Here is a 24,249-nt window from a genome sequence, read left to right as displayed (position 1 = left end):
GAGGATCTCACCTTCAAGACCATAACATTGTATCAATCGCATCTGCTAGAAAAATGACAGGATGGATAATGAGAACCTTCAAAACTAGGGAGGCCAAGCCCATGATGACACTCTTCAGGTCACTTGTTCTATCTAGGCTGGAATATTGCTGCACACTAACAGCACCTTTCAAGGCAGGTGAAATTGCTGACCTAGAAAATGTACAGAGAACCTTCACGGCGCGCATAACGGAGATAAAACACCTCAATTACTGGGAGCGCTTGAGGTTCCTAAATCCGTATTCCCTGGAATGCAGGCGGGAGAGATACATGATTATATACACCTGGAAAATCCTAGAGGGACTAGTACCGAACTTGCACAAGAAAATCACTCACTACGAAAGCAAAAGACTTGGCAGACGATGCACCATCCCCCCAATGAAAAGCAGGGGTGTCACTAGCACGTTAAGAGACCATACAATAAGTGTCAGGGGCCCGAGACTGTTCAACTGCCTCCCAGCATACATAAGGGGGATTACCAACAGACCCCTGGCAGTCTTCAAGCTGGCACTGGACAAGCACCTAAAGTCGGTTCCTGACCAGCCGGGCTGTGGCTCGTACGTTGGTTTGCGTGCAGCCAGCAGTAACAGCCTGGTTGATCAGGCTCTGATCCACCAGGAGGCCTGGTCACAGACTGGGCCGCGGGGGCGTTGACCCCCGGAACTCTCTCCAGGTAAACTCCAGTCTGCCCAAAATGCCTAGGCATGCTAGTGGCTTTCTTTGTAATTAATATTTTATAATATGTAAACAACATATTGTAATTAATGTTTTATAATATGTAAACCCCCACATTGTAATCATTACAGAGAAATAAACATTTCAAATTCAATTCAATTTCAGTTGTAACAGATATGATACATAAGGCTAAGAAAAAGCCTCTTAATTATGCAAATGCATTTCAAGCAATCTAATCCTATTTGAGGCAATCTAATCCTATTTCAGGCATCTAATCCTATTTCAGGCAATCTAATCCTATTTCAGGCATCTAATCCTATTTCAGGCAATCTAATCCTATTTCAGGCAATCTAATCCTATTTCAGGCAGTCTAATCCTAAGGCTTATATACTACTAATATGTAGACCTAGTACATACATAAGCCAGTACAGCTGGGGTAATTTAATAAAGTCATTAAATTAACAATATTAATTTTCCTCCTGGGCTTTAACTAGTGTTTCTTAGATTGAGTTTCCAACCTGGACTTGATAACTATAACGTCATTTTCTAGATTGGATTTCACATGGGATTTGGGATATGTATATAATGAGTAATTATATATGAAATCAAGGAAATACTTCTCAGCTTGTGTAATTCTCATAATTGATATCTCCCATAATGAGAGACTGGAACATGAATGCTGTTTAAATTTTATTAAGTCTGAAACTTGTTTTGCAGCTGTTGTTGCCTTTGTACCTCACCACCATTTAAAGCACTGTGTTTGCATTTTATACCAATATCTTACCTCAGCTTCAGAACCTTTAATGCTGCTCATATCCTCAATGGTTCATCATGATTTCTTCAAAATTCAATATTGTGGCTGCATTGAGTTTAAAATATTTATACATAGTGGGTCACAAGCTGCGCCTTTATACAAGTGTAGGTACAATGTCAGTGCAGTGATGCAAATCTCAAAAATTCTAGAAATAGCATTGTGCAGTCTTCCTAACAATAATAATAATAACTACAGTGCAATACACATTTTGCAAAATACATGTTGCCATATTGTGTACTTTGCTAATTCTCTACAGTAGTTTCTCCCTCAAAGGGTAAGGGCATGATGCTGATGAACTCCTGTTGATCTAAGGAATTGGAGCTACTCTTTCCTTGGATCAGACCTGATTGCTTTTGGGAAATATAAGACCCTTGCACATTTAGTGATTCCCACAAATAGTATAATAATACAGTGGTACCTCAAGTTTTGTACAGCTCCCAGCTTGAACAATTATGTAAGTGTATTCTTGTAAGTGTTGTTATAAGTGTATTTTTGGAGGTTTGAAATGGACTAATTTAATTTACATTATCTCTTATGGGAATAAATTCGTTTGGTAACAGCACTCTAACAGCCTTCTGGAACGAATTATGGCCGAAACTCTGGGTACCACTGTATTTTGGTTTCTCAATCTACTTTAATTTATCAAGCTTTACTGAAGAATTTGTTACCATCTGTTATTATAATTTTTTTTTATTTATTGTGGCAGCAGATACATATATGATGTCTGGTAGGCAATGCTCTTGCCTCACACACTGAGTGTTGTTCAATCCCCAACCAGGTGGAAACATTATTATTATTATTGGGTGTGTGTCCCTACACCTGCTGTCCCTATTCACCTAGCAGTAAATAGGTACCTGGATAAGTAAGTTTATTCAGGTATACACAATTACACAGAATATCATACATAGCAGCATAAGTGTAGGAACCTAGGATAACCCAAAAAAGTCAGACAAAGTGACTTATTTTCTTTGGGGTCCTTGTGATAGTTTTTTTTTTTTTTTAACAAGTCGGCCGTCTCCCACCGAGGCAGGGTGACCCAAAAAGAAAGAAAATCCCCAAAAAGAAAATACTTTCATCATCATTCAACACTTTCATCTCACTCACACATAATCACTGTTTTTGCAGAGGTGCTCAGAACACAACAGTTTAGAAGAATATATGTATAAAGATACACAACATATCCCTCCAAACTGCTAATATCCCAAACCCCTTCTTTAGAGTGCAGGCATTGTACTTCCCATTTCCAGGACTCAAGTAAGATGCTCAAGTAAGTATCTTAACTATGTAAAAGCAGTTACAATTAAAAAAGATATACTAGGTGAGATGTAAAATTAGTTATTTTCATACAAGAAATCACTCTCCTCCCTTTCTGTAGCCTTATTCATGAAGTAGTACATTTTGGCTCTCTTCTTGAACTTGCTCATGCTATGACAGGCTTTGACATATACAGGCAATCTATTCCACTCTTTTATTGCAGAACAGAAAAGAATCTTTGAAGCCTGACCACTGACTCTAGGTACTGCAAAGTTGTTCTCCCTTCCCCTTGTTCTGTAATTCCATTGGTTTCTGGCCTTAACAGAATTGGCAGTAAGATATTGGCGACACTGAGTGTGAGCAATTTTATAAACATAATTTAGCTTTAGTCGATTTACTCTGTCTTCAACAATCAGCATGTCCAGTTGTAATTCATTCTGGCCTATATGCTCTCTTGGACCCAGGTCCAGAATGAATCTCACCATTTTGTTCTGGATGATTTGTAGCCTATCTTTCAGTTTTTTTTTGTTGAGGCAGTTCTGTGAAGAGCAAGAGTAGTCTATAATACATGAATGAGAGCTAGACATAGGGTCCTGCGAGACTCAGTAGGTAGGCACTTTGTCTGTCTGTAGAGGAACCTTAGTCTGGCATTCGCTTTCTTTGCAACATTGTTCCTTATTAGTACTCCTGATATGCGTAGGTCAAAGGGGATTTCCAGGTATTTCACCGAATTTACTGTAATAATAGGTCCCCCATTACACTGGACATTAAAATTATTTACCCTTTTCAATTTGTTTCGTGCCCTAGAGTATGGCTTCCATTTTCCCAAGGTGTAGTGATAATTTGTTGTCTACCAACCACTGTAGTGATAATTTGTTGTCTACCAACCACTTGCTGCAGGACTCTAGTTCTAGTGATAGTACATTAGCATTGTCTTGTGGGTCTTTACCTAATACTAACAGAGCACTATCATCTGTGTACAGTAGAAGCTTGCATTTGACACTGATAGGCATGTCATTCACATAGCACAGGAATAGCAAAGGGCCCAGGATACTACCTTGAGAAACCCCACATGTTATTGGCATGGGTTCTGGTTCTCTATTGTTGATTTTGACAATTTGGTTACTGTTGCTCAGGTAGGACTTAAACCATTCTACAGAACTCATGCCAATAGCTGGTAGTTTCTTATATAATATATTATGGTTAACTGTATTGAAGGCCTTTTGCAAGTCTACGGTTACCATTCCTATGAAATTCCCTAGTGACATTTCAGTTCTCAGGTAGTTCATCAAATTAATGAGGGAGGTGTTGGCTGAATGAGATCTCCTAAAATCTGACTGGTAACTATGAAGAATGTTTTTGTCATTAAGATGCTTAACTACTTGACAGTATACTGCCTTCTCTAGAATTTTGGACATCACTCTGAGTATACTAACAGGCCTATAGTTGCTGACATCAGATCTACTATTTTTCTTGAAGAGAAGAGTAACTCTGGCCTCTTTGAATCCTTCCGGGACAGTATTTGTGGTTATGGACAAATTTATTATGTGCGCAATAGGAACTGGTAATAATTCAGAGGCGCCATTATTTAGGAACTTAGGCGGGATGTTATTGGGACCGGTGCTCTTAGTTGGGTTTAATTTAATTTGTTAGTTGACTGGTGTGAGTGGCATTCTGGGGGGACAATATTGAAGGACCACAATGAAAATAAGACAGTCCTCGTTGACAAACTGATTTTTATGGGTTATCCTGGGTGGCTAACCCTCCAGGGTTATCCACCGAAAATCTGTCTTATGAGGCAGAGAGGGGCAGAAAAGTGTGTAGTTGTTGTCTTCTGTATCTGTAAGTTAGGCTCAGACCCCCATAACAAAATATGGTAGCTTGAGCTTCTAAACTCTGATCTGTCCCCACGTCTGCATTTTTCTCCGTTGTTTGAATTGTGCTTATTCTTTTCTGCTGCACAATGCCTCGTATATCAAAAGCTGGATATTTTATGCTTTCTAATAACAAATTTCATTCACAGCTTCCAAAGATGAAGAGACTGCTGGCCTTAATGACATGCCTCCAGAAGAAACCAAAGGTGTCTCCATATACTCTCCAAATTCTATGAAGGTCACTCTCAAGAATGACATATAGTGACTCCTTCACTATCACTTCCATATAGTGAGCCTTACAGCATTTTTCCAGCATACTGAGTCATTAAGAAAAACTTCAGCATAACTTCTGCAGCAAAATTAAGTATAGCTACTACTGTTGCATCATTTCCCATCACTGTATAAAGATTTTTAATTTATATGGTGATGACTTGGTAGTTTCTTTGTAAGTGTCAAATGAGGCAGGTTGTGATGGCAGTGTATATCTGTAGGCTGCTGGAGGCAACAGCCTGGTTGATCAGGCAGTCAGCAAGGAAATCTGGCCTCAGGACAGTCTGCATGGGCTGATGAGCCCTCAAAATCAGTCACAGGTATATCACAGCATTTATCCAGTTTGATTTATCCATATTGATTTTCAGTGTGTGAGAAGATTTCAGAATAATGACTAGACCTTAGCACTGCAATAGATACAGTGCTACTGTAGCAATACTATAGCACTATTACTTCAATAAATACAGTGCTGTGGTAGCAATACCGTAGTGTTATATCATTGCAATAGATAATACTTTTGTAGCATTTTTTTAGAAGTTGAGCACAAATTGCACACAAATTATTATTTATTTCTTGAAACATGTTTTATAGGCATCAGTTCTATATTCCAAATTTACAAGACCAGGCAAGGCCTGGTCACAGACCGGGCCATGGGGGCATTGACCCCCAAAACCCTCTCCAGGTATCTCTAGGTAGTAACCATTTTATTATATACTGTATTTAAGTGATATTTATTGAAATTGTAGCCTGTATAGTAGTCATGAACTTCCTTAAAAATCAAAGAAATTATTTTAAAATTGTTAATGTTTTTATTTGTGGATGCTGTTTTACATTGTTATTGAATTAAAATTTGGATTTTTGGTCTCTGAATTAAACCCTGTTTAGGGTATGTCCGTAGGTTTCACTCAAGTAACATATATGGACAACGAAACGCTTGAAAAACGTTAGTTTCTGAGTTGCACCAAATCTATTTCTAGATGAGTACTACTTTCAGGTACCTTTTTTGGCATCTACTGTTTAATTATTTGGTTATCCTATATATAATATTTCAAAAGCTATTTTTTGGTTAATATAATATTTATGTTAAGTTAATAGAGCTGTGTATAATGTAATGTTAAAAACTTCCATTGACGTATTCAGCTTTCAGCTCACAACTGAAAGTATCTGAGGTCGCACCCTGGGCACGATGAATGGACAAGTTTATTTATTTATTTAGTCATATCCATGGGGAATAGGACCTATAAAGGACCCAACAAAAATAAGCCACAGTGTTACCCTAAGTTATTAATCCTCTGGGATAATCCAGAAGGCTCACAGTGGTTACAAAACAAAGTATAGTAGTTCTAGCATTCATAGGGTGAAGATGTGCAGTGAACAGCTCTTTCACATAGTGAAGAGACAAAACTGCTTACATAATTATATCCATTATTATATAATGAGCTCTTGAAATACTGGTACACTACGCTAGTAGCGTCACCCTCTTTTTCGTTTGGGACTGTATTTTACAAAATGATATTTGTATTTTTTTTTTTTTTATAAAATATAATGTTCTTGTGTACTCTTGAACATTTTGTAAATCATATTGGTAAATGAATACTTGAAGAATTTATCACAAACTAAGGAACATAATTTATAACCTAGAAAAGATACATTAGATAAGTCTTATCTATGACTGCCTTTTGTAAATCATATTGATAACTGAATACTCAAAAAATTTATCCCAGATTAAGGAATATAATACGTTAGAGATGTCCTATGTATGACTGGCTTTCGATAAAATAGCAAGATTATTCTAGTAATGTCTTATACTGCTCTTAGTAAGACATTATGCTGCACCTAATGAGGATTAAAGACATTCTGTAATAAATGGCACTGTACACTGCCAGTCAACCTTTTTTTTTTAATTAATCCCTGAAGTTGGGATAAACTAGATGTACTGTGAATAAACAGAAAGATGGACAGGAGGGGCATGAACTGTGGTCCTGGGATTGATAGGTCCAACGCTTTACTGCTGAGCCACATATCTTCTAATAGGGACGATGTACTGTATTTAAAGATATACACCTCTTGGTGTATGATTTGTCTGTCCAATTTTTTCATGCTCAAACCATATTTTATACAACATTCAGCATTAAAAATGTTGTATCATGTAGTGCTTTCCAGCCAAAATATTTATAAAATAAAATTATATACGAGTTATTAATTTATTGAGGCTTGAGGCTGAGGGGGTCATAACATTTAGTTTGAGATTAAGTTTTTTCTGCAACATGAATTAACAGATTTCTGAAATAGACAAAATTAACTGGGTAAAGTGTAATTTTAATGCATTTATTTTCAATGTTTATTGCTATATTTCTGTAAATGATGTGTACAGTACTATATTAAGTACAGTGGACCCCCGCATAACGGACGCCTTGCATAACGGACAATCCGCATAGCGGACGCTTTGATCGCTAAAATTTTGCCCCGCATAGTGGACAAAAACCCGCTCAGCGGCCTTCGTCCGAGACGCGTCCAATGTGCGGCCTGAGCCACGCTCACATGTTCCGCGGGTGGCATTGTTTACCAGCCAGCCTCCGCGGTAACATCCAAGCATACAATCGGAACATTTTGTATTATTACAGTGTTTTTGGTGATTTTTTTCTGGAAAATAAGTGACCATGGGCCCCAAGAAAGCTTCTAGTGCCAACCCTACAGCAATAAGGGTGAGAATTACTATGGAGATGAAGAAAAAGATCATTGATAAGTATGAAAGTGGAGTGCGTGTCTCCGAGCTGGCCAGGTTGTATAATAAACCCCAATCAACCATCGCTACTATTGGTGGTACAGCTGCTGCTGCTGCACTGTCAGCTGCTGCTGCTGTACCACCGTCAGCTGCTCCTGCTGCTGTAGTACCGTCTGCTGCTGCTGTAGCATCATCTGCTGCTGCTGTAGCATCGTCTGCTGCTGCTGTAGCATCGTCTGTTGCTGCTGTAGCATCGTCTGTTGCTGCTGTTCCACCGTCAGCTGCTGCTGCTGCTGTAGCATCGTCTGCTGCTACTGTAACATCGTCAGTTGCTGCTGTAGCATCGTCTGCTGCTGCTGTAGCATCGTCTGTTGCTGCTGTAGCATCGTCTGCTGCTGCTGCTGCTGTAGCATCGTCTGCTGCTGCTGTAACATCGTCAGCTGCTGCTGCTGCTGCTGTAGCACCGTTGTTGGTGTGGCTTATTGAGAATACCAAGAAACAATTAACCCCAGAGGATTTGCCACCCAGGATAGCCCAAAAAAGTCAGTGTCATCAAAGACTGTCTAACTTATTTCCATTGGGGTCCTTAATCTTGTCTCCCAGGATGCAACCCACACCAGTCGACTAACACCCAGGTGAACAGGGAAAATGCCTGGAACTAGTGCTCATATTGGTGAATTTAGAGCCAGCAAAGGTTGGTTTGAGAGATTTAAGAATCGTAGTGACATACACAGTGTGATAAGGCCTGTTCTGGAAGAAAATACCAAACAGGACCTACAGTACTCAGGAGGAAAAGGCACTCCCAGGACACAGTGTCTCATCAGTCATTGCTGCATCTTCAATAAAGGTAAGTGTCATTTATTCTTCATTTAGTAGAGTAGTACATGCACAATATATGTTGTGCATGTACTACTCTACTATTGTGCATGTATCCTTCTCTTTGTGTGTAGGAAAATGTATATTTCATGTGGTAAAATTTTTTTTTTCAAACTTTTGGGTGTCTTGCACGGATTAATTTGATTTCCATTATTTCTTATGGGGAAAATTCATTCACATAGCGAACATTTCGCATAACAGCCAGCCCTCTTGCACGGATTAAGGTCGCTATGCGGGGGTCCACTGTATGCTTTAGATTATTCTAGTGCTTTTTCTGTGATTTTTTTTAAAACATTATTTTGATGTATGGAACAGTTTGAGAATCCCTCCAATTAGTTGGTTATATTGAGGGCATTTTTTTTTATTATCAGACTTGTCCCTTAGGTTTATGCTATTTAAATTTATTGCAATTTCAGGGTAAACTCTTATTTTAGGTTCAGTGACACAGTGGTTAAGAGGGAAAAAGCACTCATTTATGCACAAATACTTTTCAAAAGAACTATTTTGTAGTTACGTGAAGGAGGAGTGGAGATATTTGCAATTTTGAACTGTAGTTTTGGGGCCCCTCTGGCAAGACAGTGATGGAGTGAGTGATGGTGAAAGTGTTTCTTCTCTTTTGGGTCACCCTACCTCAGTGGGAGATGGCCAGTGTGTTAAAAAAAAAAGTCTTCACAGCACTTTGATTTCACATATTGTTTATAGCAGCAGTGGTACTAATGCTTATGCTTATGCAATACGAAAGTTACATTTTCAAAAATATTAAATAATGTTATATGTATTTAAATGTTATGTAGCAAGTTTTTTTTTTTTCTCTATAAATCTTGCCAAATACATTACTGTTCTTGAAATGTACCACCAATTATTGAAACAGATTATTTATTGTGTTATAATTATTAGTATATACTAGTTGAATTATGCAGTGAAATAGGCATAAGTGTTTTATGCCTTTAATGTAAATATCCTGTTGTACTGTAGTAATAATTTAAATTATAATTCACTTCACAAAAATATTTCAGATGTAATAATTGTGATTAAGATTTTTACAAATATTGTTGTAGTCTTTTCTTACAATAATATCAGCGTGGTCCAGAATGTTCTAATACTCGGTAAAACATTTAATAAATGTAGTGGTTAAATACAACATTGATCATTGTAATGGCTAGTAGTTACCATGAGATGTCCATTTAATTCTTGACACACTCATGATCAGTGGTAATAGTAAAGTAATAATAGTAAAGTAGCAATAGTAAAGTAACAATAGTACTTGTGTCACAGTGCTTCTGTAATGGCATTTATTAGATCCCCTGAAGATTCTTCCTCGAAGGAGAGAAGAGTAATGTGCCCGTGCAAATTTTTGGTACTTCATATACTGTACTAGTAGTAGTACTGGCACTACTACAACCACCACCACCACTTCCTTCTTCCACTGCATTGTCTTTAAGTCTTCTCTACTTTCCTTGCCTCAGCTGTGACTTGACAATGGTCCAGGATAGACCAAAACATTGTCATAAGGTTCCTCTCCTAAGTGTTCTTTTTTTATGAATTTTGATATATTGTGTATTATATAACTTTACACTAAAATTAACAGCAATTTAACTCTACTCAACATACAACAAAATGACTTAATTTATCATTCTATTTAAGAATTTGCATAATACAGTTCTGTTTTTAGAAGATGGGCAAGAAACTTCAGGGAACCATACTCTGATTTTTTTCTATTTTTTTTTTTTTTTTAGATGGGTAAAGTTGATATTAGAGCTGTTGTACAGTTTGTAAACTTCTTAGCTTTTTTACCTTTCAGAATAGCATTGGGCTGGGCCATGGGGGTAGAAGAACCCTCAAGATTGCTCACATATATGCTGCATTAGAATTTATTGGCAATGTTTATCTACACGCTGTGTTTAACATACTTGGTGTTTTCTACACAATGTGCTTATTGTACTTTGCATTAATAAAACAGGAAAGCTACAATATTTGTAGCATTTTTTTTATTGAAAAGATGGTAAAGATTTATTGTGTATCACATAAAATGTTTACTTCACTAAATATTTAAATTAACTCACTCACACATGCTACCTATGACAGAGAAATAACCTGAGGGTAAACAAGACATCAAAGCTAATGTCGGAGGACCATAAAATGGTCATCATCAGCATTATATATGTACAGTATTGGTGAATATGTTGTACTGACCTTCAATAGACAACCAATGTAAGTTCAATACAGGAGTGTGCAAAACAGTTTGGGAACCACACCAGCTCCAGTAAACAAGAAAGCTCCAAAAAGGTTATGGAATTAGCTGTTGTTGTTCTGTTTCATAAAGTGCTTGAGTAGTATGGGTTATTAACCCTTAAACTGTCCAAACGCATATACAGTAGATCGTCATTTAGCACGGTAGTTACGTTCCTCAAAGTGCTGTGTTATGTAAAATCGTGTTAGATGAACTGAAGAACTTCTAGGAAAAATCGGGTTATGTTCCTGGGAGCCCCCAAAAAGCCAAACAACTTTTTTTTAGACATCCACATCTTACAAAAATAAAAGTGAATATGAAGTTGTAGTTTATTGTTGTGATGTATTATGTTGTTTTTACTGCTTAAGACTACAAATGTAACAAATAATAGTATTTCTTACCTTAAATTGTAGGTGCTGGTGTTTGTGCAGAGAGTGGAGAGTTATGCTGTGGCTCTACTGGGCTGAGGTGGATGGTAGAGGTTCTGGTACTGAAGTCAATGGTTGTACTGGAGTGTCTAACTTTAAATCATTCAGTCAGTCAAATCATTCAATAAGTCAGTCAAGTCACTCAGTAAGTCCATCAAGTCACTCAGCAAATCAGTCAAGTCACTCAGTCAGTCAGTCAAATCACACAGTAAGTCAGTCACTCAGTCAGTCTCACAAACTCATGTTTACCTCTTTTTCTGTGTACAAAGTAGCACTTCATTACAGCTACAGGTTATCTCTTGTCTAATATCTTTGTTTCTTTGTTAATTCTAAGACTTAAGTCCTTATACCTCTTCATGCCACTTTCAGCAACACTGGTATGGCTACTGGGTGTTATGATTGCTTGGAAGATACAAGATATAGCAATTAAAATACCATAACAATTAAAAAACACAGCTGCCTTGTAGCAGAGAAAGACTGGACTGGGATGGTGGGGTGGTGTCGGGGAGTGGTAAAGGATGGCGGGAGGGCTCCCCAGCTGCTCCACAACAAGGCGGCCGCTTGAGAAAAAGCTAATTTTTTTTTCCTTCCCACAGACTGAACCGTGTTAAATTAATTATATGATGTGTTACATAAAATTGTGCTGCAATTCTTCAATTGTGCAATACTCATGTCGTGCCAAATAAACTCATGCTAAATGACGGTCTACTGCATACGTTTGTATGCGTAGCGCACTGAATGTAGATCTGGGTTTTATTTTTCATTCCTTCAAATTTAGCGTGATAGGCCTGAGTCACCTAGACACGAGAGAATGGGTCTGCGCACTCAATGTGCGCAGTATGAAAAAAATCTGGGACACCGGGGTACCGTGTGGTAGCACCAATTAGTTTCAGCTCCATCTTGGGTCAACATCATGGCATGATTCACTCACGCCTTGCTGTATTAACATTCTACTATTCTCAGAAAGTGAAACAGAATGCAGTGACTTTCAAAATAAGATTATCGTATAGTCTTAAATTTCATTATACAGTAATGAACCTTGTTATAAACAGCTTATTTTTATTATTATTTCCTACAGAAAATATTGATTTTATATTTTAAATATGAGTAATGTAAATATGAAATTTAAAAATTTTTGTGATGCCATTTTCTAGTCATGTGTAATGAATATGTGGTGTTTACAGAGTGTAGCATTTTCAAAATATGGTACTTTTCCCAGCAATTGTTGCTTAGAATGACAATATATTTGAAAAATACCATATAATGTTGATTAAAGTGACATATTGGTGGTATTAAAATTTAATTTTGAAGACAGTTTAAGGTTTATTTGTATCAGATTCTGAGTGCAGTTTAGCTTGAATTTGTCACTCGTAGTATGTCATGATTTCTCAACTACTCATTCATCTGTTATCCAACCTAGAGTTGAAAGGTCAGTTACATCACTGGAAAGTTAGTTTCTGAATTAAACCACCCTTCTGCAGCCACATAGTGTATTTATACTGACCTTGGTACTATCATGGTTCAGATAATAATTGTCTCCTTCCTTTGGAAATTGACTCAACAACCAGTAGAAAACTTTTGCTTATCCCTGGACTTCTTTCCAGAGGTAATACATCAGTAAGAGTGTACCAAAAGTATGCAAATAAGACATTTTCCAGAGGGTGGGTAGCTGGACTAGCCAAAGTCAGTATTTGAATAGCAAATGAATGACTGGGATACATTAATTAATTATGATGGAAATTCATTTATTTTTGTCTAGTTTAAGAAAGGATTATATAAAAAATTACTTGTACAGTTTCTGTTTGAGTAAGGATAGCTTTCATATTCCAGTATACATAGATTCCATGTTAAAATCTGCATGTTTCTTATCTGTAGCACACCCTTCTTACAGATAGAGTAAATTACTTGGTAGGCCTATTTATATCAATATCTGAAATTACAAAAGAATTTTGAAGTAACAGATGTATTATAAATCCAAATATATGTTGAAATAATGATGTAACACTGTATGATGTTCACAGGTTTATGGCTTCTTTAATATAAAAATGATTATGAAGAATAAAAAGGCACAATACAGTGATTGGAACATAACACAAATAACCTGCATATTAGGAGACAAACTTATGATGTTTTTGTCCAACTAGAACCATTAGCTGGTGACTACATAATGGCCCAAGTCAGACCGAAAGATTGTCATAAGTTTCAGGCTCCTAATGTACAAGTTATTTGTGTATAAAAATAATTAATAATATTTATTGAGTGTTTTGATTCTTTATTTCAAGAGAGCCATTTCAAATGGGAAGAGGCTGTATGCTAGGATAAACCACACAGTTCATGTCATTTTTATCCTTAAAATACAATTCAAAGAGTGAATATACAGTGGAACCCCGGATTTCGTCTGCACCAGATATCATATGATTCGGATTTTGACCACTTTTTTCGGCGAAATTTTACTCCGGATTTTGTACCTCATCCCGGAAATCATCCGTGTCAGATGCGTCTGCCCACCCGGGACACCGCCACTCATGCGTGAATGTCTCAGTCTGGCTCTGTCACTGGTTGAGTGAGCATTCATCTGAAATTTCATAATAATCCATTTTTTTGTGCTTGTTTATCGAGTGCCACTGCGAAATAAGCCCCCATGTGCTCAAAGAAGGTTCCTAGTGCCAACCCTTTGGTAAAGAAGGTGAGAAACACGATAGAATTCAAGAGATTGTAGAAAAATACAGAAGTGGCATACGTGTGGCTGAGCTCACTAAATCAACAATCAGTTCCATGCTGGCAAAGAAAGTAGAAATCAAGGAAGCTGATGTTGCAAAAGGGATGATTAAGGACATTTGTGCAAAGTGGAATGAGGTGCAAACTTTTGTGGAAAAATATCACCCTGGCCAAGCTGATACAAGCCGTATCTGCAACATGTTCAGTGACAATACCTTGTCCCATTTTAGGCAAATCTTAAACAGATGCTAGAAACAGAGCTCTCTGAACAGATTTTTATTGCAACAGGGGTCCAGTGCCAGTAAAAGACAAAGAAGGAAATTATTATTATAATCAAAAGGAAGCGCTAAGCCACAAGGACTATACAGACAAAGAAGGAAAGTAACCCCGGATAGGGCCTTGATACCTGAAGTCCTTATGGAGAGGGATTTCCCTTCCAAACAGTAACCTCTGCTCCTACTCCCTCCCCCCTCCTCACCGTCCATACCCCTAACAAGAGATGTTAAATGTTCATTTATCTATTTCATTAGTCATTTATATATCTTTCTCATTGTTTTCTGTATGTAAAACTATAGTTATTCTTTAAAAAATGCATTTTTTGTTAATATTTTTGGGTGTCTGTAACAGATTAACTGTATGTATTTACATTATTTCTTATGGGAAATATTGCTTCACTGTTTGTCCATTTCGGATTTAGACCGACCTTCTGGAACGGATTAAGGATGAAATCCAGGGTTTCACTGTAATCAAAAATTATAATAATTTAGATTTTTTACAAACCGTAATGTTAGTTCTGTTATGAAAAATACTAATGTACTATATGAAAGGTAAATGTTATATTTTTATAATTTGATAAAATATTTAAATATGCATTTATGTGGAAACTAAAAAACCCACTGGGAGATGTATACAGAATAACATAGAGGGAGCTGAATATTTTGACCCCTCAAATTGTCTTCATCAGTTATAAGCTGAAGAGGGCCTCAGTCTAAAATGTACAGCTCCTCTTTACTATTTTTATTTATGCCTCCAAGTGTATTTCTTATTTCCATTGATTAGTATTATTACTTTGCCAATTTTGTATGCATTTTTATATTCAGTTTTATCATAAAAAGATCTTAATTTGTTCTGTACATATTTCATTTCCTTGTATGTAATAATTTATTGAAAATAAAATTCACGTGCATTTTTTATATGCATGTACTTTATATAAATATTTATAATTGACCTCTTACCATGTGAATGTTTTTTTATATATCATATTTGGATGGAAGAAAATGGTCAAGAAGGTTCTAACTGCTCACTTTGATGACATTATTTTTTTTTTTTAGCTACGACTGAGTTATTGCTTTACATGGTGGTGGTAGATTATGGGTCTTGTTGTTGCTGTGGCTATCCTGGGTACCAATATGTCCTTCGCTTTCACTCTTCAGCAAGTTGATTCTGACCTTGGAGTCAAGGTCCTTGAGTGTGCAACGCGCTTTTTTGGTGGGCGGATCGAAGCATAACAGAAGGCTCATTGTTGGTCTTGCATTAGCTGCCTGGTCTCACAGATCTTGGATTCTTGTTTTGTGGTTCCTAGATGGTGAGCTTACCATACCCCCGGCCGGGATTGAACCTGGGGTCATAGTCTCAAAACTCCAGCCCATCGCGTTAGCCACTAGACCAGCTAGCCACGGGTTCAACCCCGGCCGGGGGTATGGTTTGTTTGCAATCGTGTCATTACGATTTCTTGAGTCATGGTGAGCTGTGGAAGAAGTGTGTTAGTAGTATTGTATGGGTGGAGTGGTGTTTGACCTCTCAAGGAGGCACTAGGAGGCAGTGTATCTGGCTAGGGCCAAGCAGACCTCAGAGTGGTGGGTACCCTTTTGGCCCCGAGACTGTTGCTTAGTCCTCTGTTGGTTACTTGTGTAGCCTCTATTAGTCCTGGGGTCGTTTTAGTGCTTTCTCTTTATAATAATTCTGAAGGAGTCTTGATTCGAGGAATTGGAATTGTCAACCCTTCCTCAGATCATGCATGATCACCTCTTATTACACAGGCTCTGTTTGACTCATTAAGGACCTAACATTTCCCCACAAAGAGAATGATAAAGTGCCTCCCTGTTTGAGCTCACTGGTGGGTAGGGTTATGAGCACCTGAAGTTGCTATTATTGTTTTAGTATTGTCCTTTCTTTGCATCAGGTGCACACATCTCACTCATGGGTATCTCATGGAGAGGCACTCAGTTCCACTCTGTGCAAATTGTCAGGTTCCAATTTCAGTTTGCCATATTCTATTTGACTGTCCAGTCTTCCAGCAAGCACACAGAATTTACCTCTCATGTCACCGCTCAAATACCCTCACTTTATATTCCTTCTTTGCTAATGGCCCCACCTTTGACACAGACTCCTTGTTTGACTTTGACAGCAACAGATTTATTACACAACCTTTGATTATACTTCCTTTAGCACTCCTCACCACCCTTACAACCTCTACCCTGCAGTGCTGTATGACCCCAGTGGTTTAGCACTTGGTTTTGATAATAAGTACTGTCATTGATTCCCCCATACCATTCCTGACTAAGGCTCCGGCTTCTACTTCTCAAATGTGCTTTATAAAGTTGTCCTTGCAGTATTCAGGAGCATTCCTCTCATTAAATAAATAGGCACACATGCAACATTCTGAATACTTTACGTGTGTCCATTTACCGAAGTGATTGTTGGTGCTTCTATACATACTACATTCTGACCATTATGGGTTTAGCACTTGGTTATGATAGGTGACTAATATTATTTCAGATTCTGTGCAATGTACTTCTCAGCCTCTTTCTTGCTATCACACTCAACCTCTCACAATTAGGAATTAGGCGAGTACATGGAATCCATTACTCTACAGGTGTATGGCACATAGTCCTAATAAAAATTCCTTACGCTTCAATGCGTTTAAGCTGCATACATGCTTTATGATTACAGTAGCTCAAGCACTCTTGATATTATCAGGCTTGAAAGTTGCCTTCCATTCTCAGCATGACAGGGTATGTACTTTTTTAGGTAGCAGAAATCTATATCACAAATTGGAGATGACAAGCCTGTTAGTTCTCTGACATGCCTTAGTGTTGTGTGACAGTCATTTTTTCCTTCTCACTTGCAAAGTTAACATTTATTGAGTGCACTGACAATATATGAGAACAAATCAAACAGGTGGGGCTTGAAGCCATGGTAAGCGAATCCTAACTCGTAGGCCAAGGGTTTAAATCTCACCCGCCCCGTGATTTGTTTGCAATCATGGTTTCAGTTTTGTGCATCATGACACGAGAACTACAATTACAACAGCTACCCATGCTGACTTCCAAAAAGACCCAAGTTACCGTTTGACCGCCATGAGCTTCCCTCTGGTTTATTTAGCGGGAAACTGCTTGACAAAAACAAAGCCTAAACTACACCCCAACAGTGTTGGATGGTTTAGCACTCCCCGTGAATATATTTTTTCTTCTAACTGTTTCTGTGTGCCTTTAATCCCTAGATGGTAGTGTCTGTAGTCTTCCCTCCAGATGGTAGTGTCTCCAGTCTTGCATCATGAGCCTTTTACCAGCATCAATACATTCCCACTGAAGGCCTCACTTTTGTAAAGTATTACACTTATGGGGAAGCATTAAACGAGTGGGAGTCAACAGTGCCTGGGGAATGGGAATTATTCAGCTTTGTTCCATGTGTTAGAAAACCCATTCATGCATAAGAAATTTATAGAAAATAATACTTATTTTTATATTTCATAGTCAACTCATTTCATATCCTTAAGGGAATTTTTTTTTCCTGCATCAACAGTGTGTTACCTAATTTTATTACAAAGGTTTGACAGGCTAGTACAATATATCAAGAAGTGTAAGCAACAGAAGTCCAGAGGTCATACTGCAGCTTTATACATTGTAATAAAGTTGGTAGAATTACCGACAATATGTAAAGTAAAAGGACACAAGTGCAACTAATGTGACATTTTATTGTGGCAACGTTTCGCTCTCCGGGAGCTTTATCAAGCCATTACAAACAATACATGGACACAGGGTATATAAAGGCTCAGAGTGAGGTGCAATACTAGTGAGGTACCATTTCGATGTTCACTAGTGGTAGTAGTAGTAGTAGTAGTAGTGACAAAAGTAATACAATATGGTAGAGCAATTAATTCATACATGAGTAAAAGGATATAAAAGCTATTACTTGGGTAACGTAAAAATAGGAACGATAACTTGAACAATGCCTGTGTACAACACCGAAATTCCACCAATCATCTCATGAAATTCAGAGACGCCCAAGTAGTGATCAAAGAAACTAATTTCCGCAGACGCAAGTGCCTCGAATCAGCACTGATCGCTGTTTCGAATACAATTAAACAAAACAACGGCAGCTTCACCATCTCCGAAGTCTTAGCAAGAATCCTCCTGAAAACAGTAAACCCTGCCATCACATAGTCTCTCCTGTTATACTACACAAAGCACATTACAGAGAGTGAACACTGAAACAACCTGCCTCTTTCCACTCTATATTTGTCCAACCTATTTTTATGTTACCCAAGTAATAGCTTTTATATCCTTTTACTCATGTACGAATTAATTGCTCTACCATATTGTATTACTTTTGTCACTACTACTACCACTAGTGAACATCAAAATGGTACCGCACTAGTATTGCACCTCACTCTGAGCCTTTATATACCCTCTGTGTCCATGTATTGTTTGTAATGGCTTGATAAAGCCATTGCCACAATAAAATGTCACATTAGTTGCACTTGTGTCCTTTTACTTTACAGCTTTATACATCATTAGTAAGGCCTCACCTAGATTATGCAGCTCAATTCTGGTCTCCATATTACAGAATGGACATAAATTCGTTAGAAAACATTCAGCGTAGGATGACTAAATTAATACATAGCATTAGAAATCTTACTTATGAAGAAAGATTGAAGACTCTTAAGTTAAGAGGAGACCTGATCGAAGTGTATAAGTGGAAGATAGGTATTAGTAAGGTCTTAAGGATATCTCTCCAAGAGAGAACCTGCAGTAATGGATTTAAATTAGATAAGTTTAGATTTAGAAAGGACACAGGAAAGTATTGGTTTGGAAATAGGGTAGTTGATGAGTGGAACAGTTTACCTAGTTGGGTTATTGAGGCTAGGACTTTGGGTAGTTTCAAATTTAGGTTGGATAAGTACATGAGTGGGAGGGGTTGGATTTGAGTGGGACTTGCACATCAGAGCTTATTTCTTGGGTAGCATTGAAAATTGGGTTGGTCAAATGTTTTGTAAGTGGGATGAATTGTAAAGGACCTGCCTAGTATGGGCCAACAGGCCTCCTGCAGTGTTCCTCCTTTCTTATGTTCTTAATAGTTACAGTAAGAGTCTGCTGATATAAACTAAGTACAATGTCGAAAGATCAACTGCAGTAAAGCAATTTTATTAAACAAGATTATAAAGCTAGAAGGAAAATATTAAAATGTTGAAGCAAAACATATAACATATTGCAAAGAAAATGGTAAAATTGGCTCTTCTTGAAATTCCGGTTATGTTAAGATATTTTTTATTTTAACTGGATCAACAATAAAATAACATTGAAAAATGCAGTACAAGTACCAAACATATTACCAAAGTGCACACTAACCAAGTAGCTTAAGAAATAACCATGCACTAGACAATTCTAAGATTAGCTTTCAAGAATCTTAATAAAGAAGCAATCATGACCCTATATATGACATATGCTAGACACTTTCCACAATATGGAGCCCACACCTGTTGACTGCATTAAGAAACTAGAGAAAGCACAAAGGTTCACAAAGATACTAGTTTCAGAGTTGAGGAAAAATGAACTATGAGAAGAAGGCTAGAAAAGCTGATTCTGATGACAGAGAATAAAAGGACCAGGGGAGAAAAAATTATATATAAAAAAATTTAGACTTCAAGAGGCAGAAAGTGGGCAGGACCAAGAGCTGAGATTTAATCCTTGCTACAAATAGTCACTAAAATACATGCATGCACACACATGCAAAATAGAGCACATGTTGCTGCACTTATGTATTCTCCTTCAGGTCATTTCATACACTCCTTGCCACACCCAGCCACTAGACAGCAACGGGAACCTCTGCCTGATCTCTGGCAATCCAGTGAAGTATTGCATTGGTCAATGTATGCAAAGCATTGTCGGTTGAACGAGTTTGGGTCTGGGCAGCTGCAAGAGATGATTTTTTATTAAAACTATAGCTTTAAGAAAGCAGCAACAGTATTAATTATAGATTAAATGAAAATAATATATGGTACCTGCTCTTAACCCTTAAGCTGTCAATCACTTACCATACTGTTATAGCAATCAATGTATTAGTATGCATAATTATTTGTGAATAGCAAATTTTTGCCTAGACATGAGAGAATGGATCTATGTGCAGTATAAAAAAATACCTTTCCCTAAACTTTGCATGATGGGAACAGCTAACCTTTGATCTTGCATTTGGCTTCAAATACCAACTTGGGGCATTTTGTAGAGTGGTTTTGTGTGTATTTATTGGTTGTTTCTTAGTGCCTGTAGATAAAATGGAACACATACTAGTGAACGGAGAAGATTTTGGTCAGTTTAGTACTGGAAGTGGTCTGAAATAGATGTCAATATAGCAAAAACAGTCAATTTTAGGTGATTTTCCTGGAGAAGGGCAGGGCTTCCTCTTCTCCCCCACCCCCCATTTGTTTTCTGGGTTTTTATCAGCTCTGCTTTAATTATTGAGATGGCCTAAACCATGTCCAATCATTCTTGGTTATAGTGTATTAGCTGAGATATAAGGAAAAATATTTTGTGTGTGTGTGAGAGAGAGAGAGAGAGATGATAAATTCAAAACGGAGGGCAGTGTTATAGAGGATAGACATGAAGATGCAAGTGAAGAACAGAGATGGTTGTTTTAGTGGCTGGAATACCTACATTGTTTTGGAATTTACTGAAAATATTGTAAAATTCAACTTCTTGTGATCAATTGATAGCACCAAAATAGGAATTGGGTTGGTTTGAACACTATAATAGGCTGAAAATAAGCCTCAAAACTGTTCTTGTGTTTGGGTTTCATTATCTTTAGAAAAAAATATTATCTACCATTTTTTTCAAATTTGTGGACACGGAGCTTTCAATTTGCGGGGTTTAGAAAGTTTGTGTTAAATATAAGTGTACATAGTTAATTATACCCTTCACTAAACACAAATTTACTGAGTATCTTATCTGTATCTTATGTTTCTTCTCATCATGACTTGTGTAAAGTAAAAGGACACAAGTGCAACTAATGTGACATTTTATTGTGGCAACGTTTCGCTCTCCAGGAGCTTTATCAAGCCATTACCAAGACTGAAGTGTTTAAACACCCTGAGGGATGAGTGCACTCTCTTACTTCCCTCAGTTTAGCACTTTCTCTGATTATAATAATAATCCCTTATCTCCCTTCATAGGGGTGCCTGAATGTGGGCAAAAGGGCTCTTGATCTGAGGAATTGAAGCTATCCTCCCCTGGTTCAAACTTGCCTGTCTCCATTCCCTAGACACAGCATGAGCTGTGCTGGTTGAGAACTTCCCTGTTATAACTATAATACCTGCTGCTCTGGACAATCTAGCAAAATGTTACCATGACTCTGCAAGGAAGTCATGGTAAGGGAGTCATGATGCCAGTTGCAGGCTCTTAATGTAAGGAATCTGACCTGCAGTCAACTGCCTCTAATTTCCAGACTCTGTATGACACCGGTAGATGTCGTACTCTTCTGTGGCCTGGTGGCTAAAGCTCCGGCTTCACACACGGAGGGCCCGGGTTCGATTCCCGGCAGGTGGAAACATTCCGACACGTTTCCTTACACCTGTTGTCCTGTTCACCTAGCAGCAAATAGGTACCTGGGTGTTAGTCAACTGGTGTGGGTCGCATCCTGGGGGACAAGATTGAGGACCCCAATGGAAATAAGTTAGACAGTCCTCGATGACGCACTGACTTTCTTGGGTTATCCTGGGTGGCTAACCCTCCGGGGTTAAAAATCCAAACGAAATCTCTCCCATGATTGTATAATAAAGCATAGGAGGTTTTTGCCTGTTTATTTTACATTTCAGTAAAGTAAGTGAATTGCTGTACCCAAGAGAGGCATCCTCTACTTCTAATAGCCTAAGCACTTATCTTCTGAGAATGGTAGGCTGAATCAAGATCCCCCTCACTGGCACCCCCTCACTGGCACATACATATCTGCAAGAACAACCACTGAAGGGAAGTTCTAGCAGCTAGTACAGTAGAATAAGTTTCGAATAGTATCTAGATATCACCCATGTGGAATTTTCTAGCATAAGTTCATAGTAATATTTGTATATTGTTAAGTCCACAACTACTGAAGTGAAATACCTAAAATTTACAATTTATTCATTTCAGTTTGGTCTGGCCCAACCCAACCCACCAACCAGCTTACCAATCAAATAACCTGACTCGCTCACTTGCCGTGTTTTTGCTAATATGGTGGAGTGTCGGGGGTGTCAGTATGGTAGGTGTGTGTGATAGTATGGTGGATATATCTGAATGCAAGAAAAATACACAAGGTAATCAGTAATGAACTAACCTGTAAGCTGAAGATGGCTGTACTGCACAAATTGTAATCTGTTAACAAAAGAGAAAAAAAATTATAAATGAGATTAATATGTTTGGTACCTCCTGACAGCCAATGTTCTCTTACATATTCTTGAGAATTTTATATAATTGTCAATTCATAGATAGCAAAATCATTGAAATATATGAAATTGCCTGTGGTAATAACACCTCTATAAATCCACAGATGGCTCTAACTTCATCCTGTTCCCTACTTGTATGTCTCATAACAATAAAAATGCTTTCAAATGAGCTGATGTAGGTAACAGCTCTTAGCTTACCAATAAAGTTAGGAATCCTTAACCTGTAAATAGCTGTCAATAACGCTAGGGATCCTTAACCTGTCAAACCCTGTGTAAAAAAAAAAAAAAAAAAAAAAATAGTCAGCATCAATACTTTATATAAAAATACAGATTTCATGAAAAACTTCTTTATTAGAAATCATTTAGAGAATGTTGATTATCGTGTATCAGGCCCCTCAAGGGAGGTTAGCTTGACACTAATGAGGGACTCTTGATCTAGGGAATTGGATCTGTACTCCAGTTCCCTGAATTGAGCCTGAATATCTTCCATCCCCCCTCCACAGGTGCTGTATAATCCCTACGGATTTAGCACTCCCCCATGATTATAATAATAATTGGGTCACCCTGCCTTGGTGGGAGATGGCCAATGTGTTGAAGAAAATATTTCCAATAAACAAATAAAACAAACAACTTTATTTCTTTCTGCATTATACAATATGCGGTTTACATTTTGTATACTGCAGAAAGTATATAAAATGTAAACTACATGCAGTGTAATTCAGGCAGACTAATCCTAATGCTTACAGACTACTTAAGAACTAGACATAGGTTATTAATTAAGTAGAAGTTTTTACAAATGTATAAAAAGTGAGTTTTTTTTTTTTTCAACAAGTCGGCCATCTCCCACCGAGGCAGGGTGGCCCAAAAAAAGAAAGAAAAAATCCCCAAAAAAGAAAACACTTTCATCATCATTCAACACTTTCACCTCACTCACACATAATCACTGTTTTTGCAGAGGTGCTCAGAACACAACAGTTTAGAAGCATATACGTATAAAGATACACAACATATCCCTCCAAACTGCTAATATCCTGAAACCCCTCCTTTAGAGTGCAGGCATTGTACTTCCCATTTCCAGGACTCAAGTCCAGCTATATAAAAATAACCGGTTTCCCTGAATCCCTTCACTAAATATTACCCTGCTCACACTCCAACAGATCGTCAGGTCCCAAATACCATTCGTCTCCATTCATTCCTATCGAACACGCTCATGCACGCCTAAACGAAAATAGTACAATTTTAAGTATGCATTACTCACAAAATCATAACACAATTGCAAATAAATGATGGAACAGGTGGGAATTGAACCCATGGCAACAGAGTCATAAAACTCCAGGCCAGTGCATAAGCCACTGGGCCAGTTGGCTACAATAAGATTCATCCAACTAAGTATATTTATACATCATAGGAAGGTTAGCATGGGTCCTGTGAAATCTCCTGTTCTTTGCCTTCCCTATATTTTCTGTCCCTCAAATCTTTACTCTCTCTGTTCCTTCAACATCAAACTTACTTTTCACCTTCATAGTAATCTATTTCATACTTCTCCTCCTGCTACTGATGCTTCTGGAATCTACTCCATTTCATGCTCATCTTGTTTCTCCAACATCTTCAAGGGGGACTCCTTGGCACAGTGAAGCTTTTGGTCTGAGGAATTG

General features: G+C 37.7%; 1 protein-coding gene and 1 long non-coding RNA gene across 3 annotated transcripts in view; one reads left to right on the top strand and one right to left on the bottom strand.

The window, feature by feature from the left end:
• The window catches only part of LOC128699665 (uncharacterized), a 122,495-nt gene extending 107,379 nt beyond the window's left edge, over positions 1-15,116 (top strand). Inside the window, exon 4 of the mRNA XM_053792421.2 lies at positions 4,805-15,116. Within this exon, the coding sequence (XP_053648396.1) occupies positions 4,805-4,917 (113 nt within the window). The 3' untranslated portion in view covers positions 4,918-15,116. The remainder of the gene's footprint in view (positions 1-4,804) is intronic.
• A 4,318-nt stretch (positions 15,117-19,434) lies between these two features.
• The window catches only part of LOC138854695 (uncharacterized), a 34,672-nt gene continuing 29,857 nt past the window's right edge, over positions 19,435-24,249 (bottom strand). For both annotated transcript variants that reach the window (XR_011393891.1, XR_011393890.1), the window contains exons 3-4: positions 22,486-22,523; positions 19,435-20,096 (exon numbers count right to left, since the gene is read on the bottom strand). This is a non-coding gene — a long non-coding RNA (uncharacterized lncRNA). The remainder of the gene's footprint in view (positions 20,097-22,485; positions 22,524-24,249) is intronic.

The sequence above is a fragment of the Cherax quadricarinatus genome, chromosome 67 (assembly GCF_038502225.1).
Source record: "Cherax quadricarinatus isolate ZL_2023a chromosome 67, ASM3850222v1, whole genome shotgun sequence".
Classification (NCBI taxonomy): domain Eukaryota; kingdom Metazoa; phylum Arthropoda; class Malacostraca; order Decapoda; family Parastacidae; genus Cherax; species Cherax quadricarinatus.
Note: the sequence above shows the minus strand (reverse complement) of the source record. Positions and strands in the feature narration are given on the sequence as shown.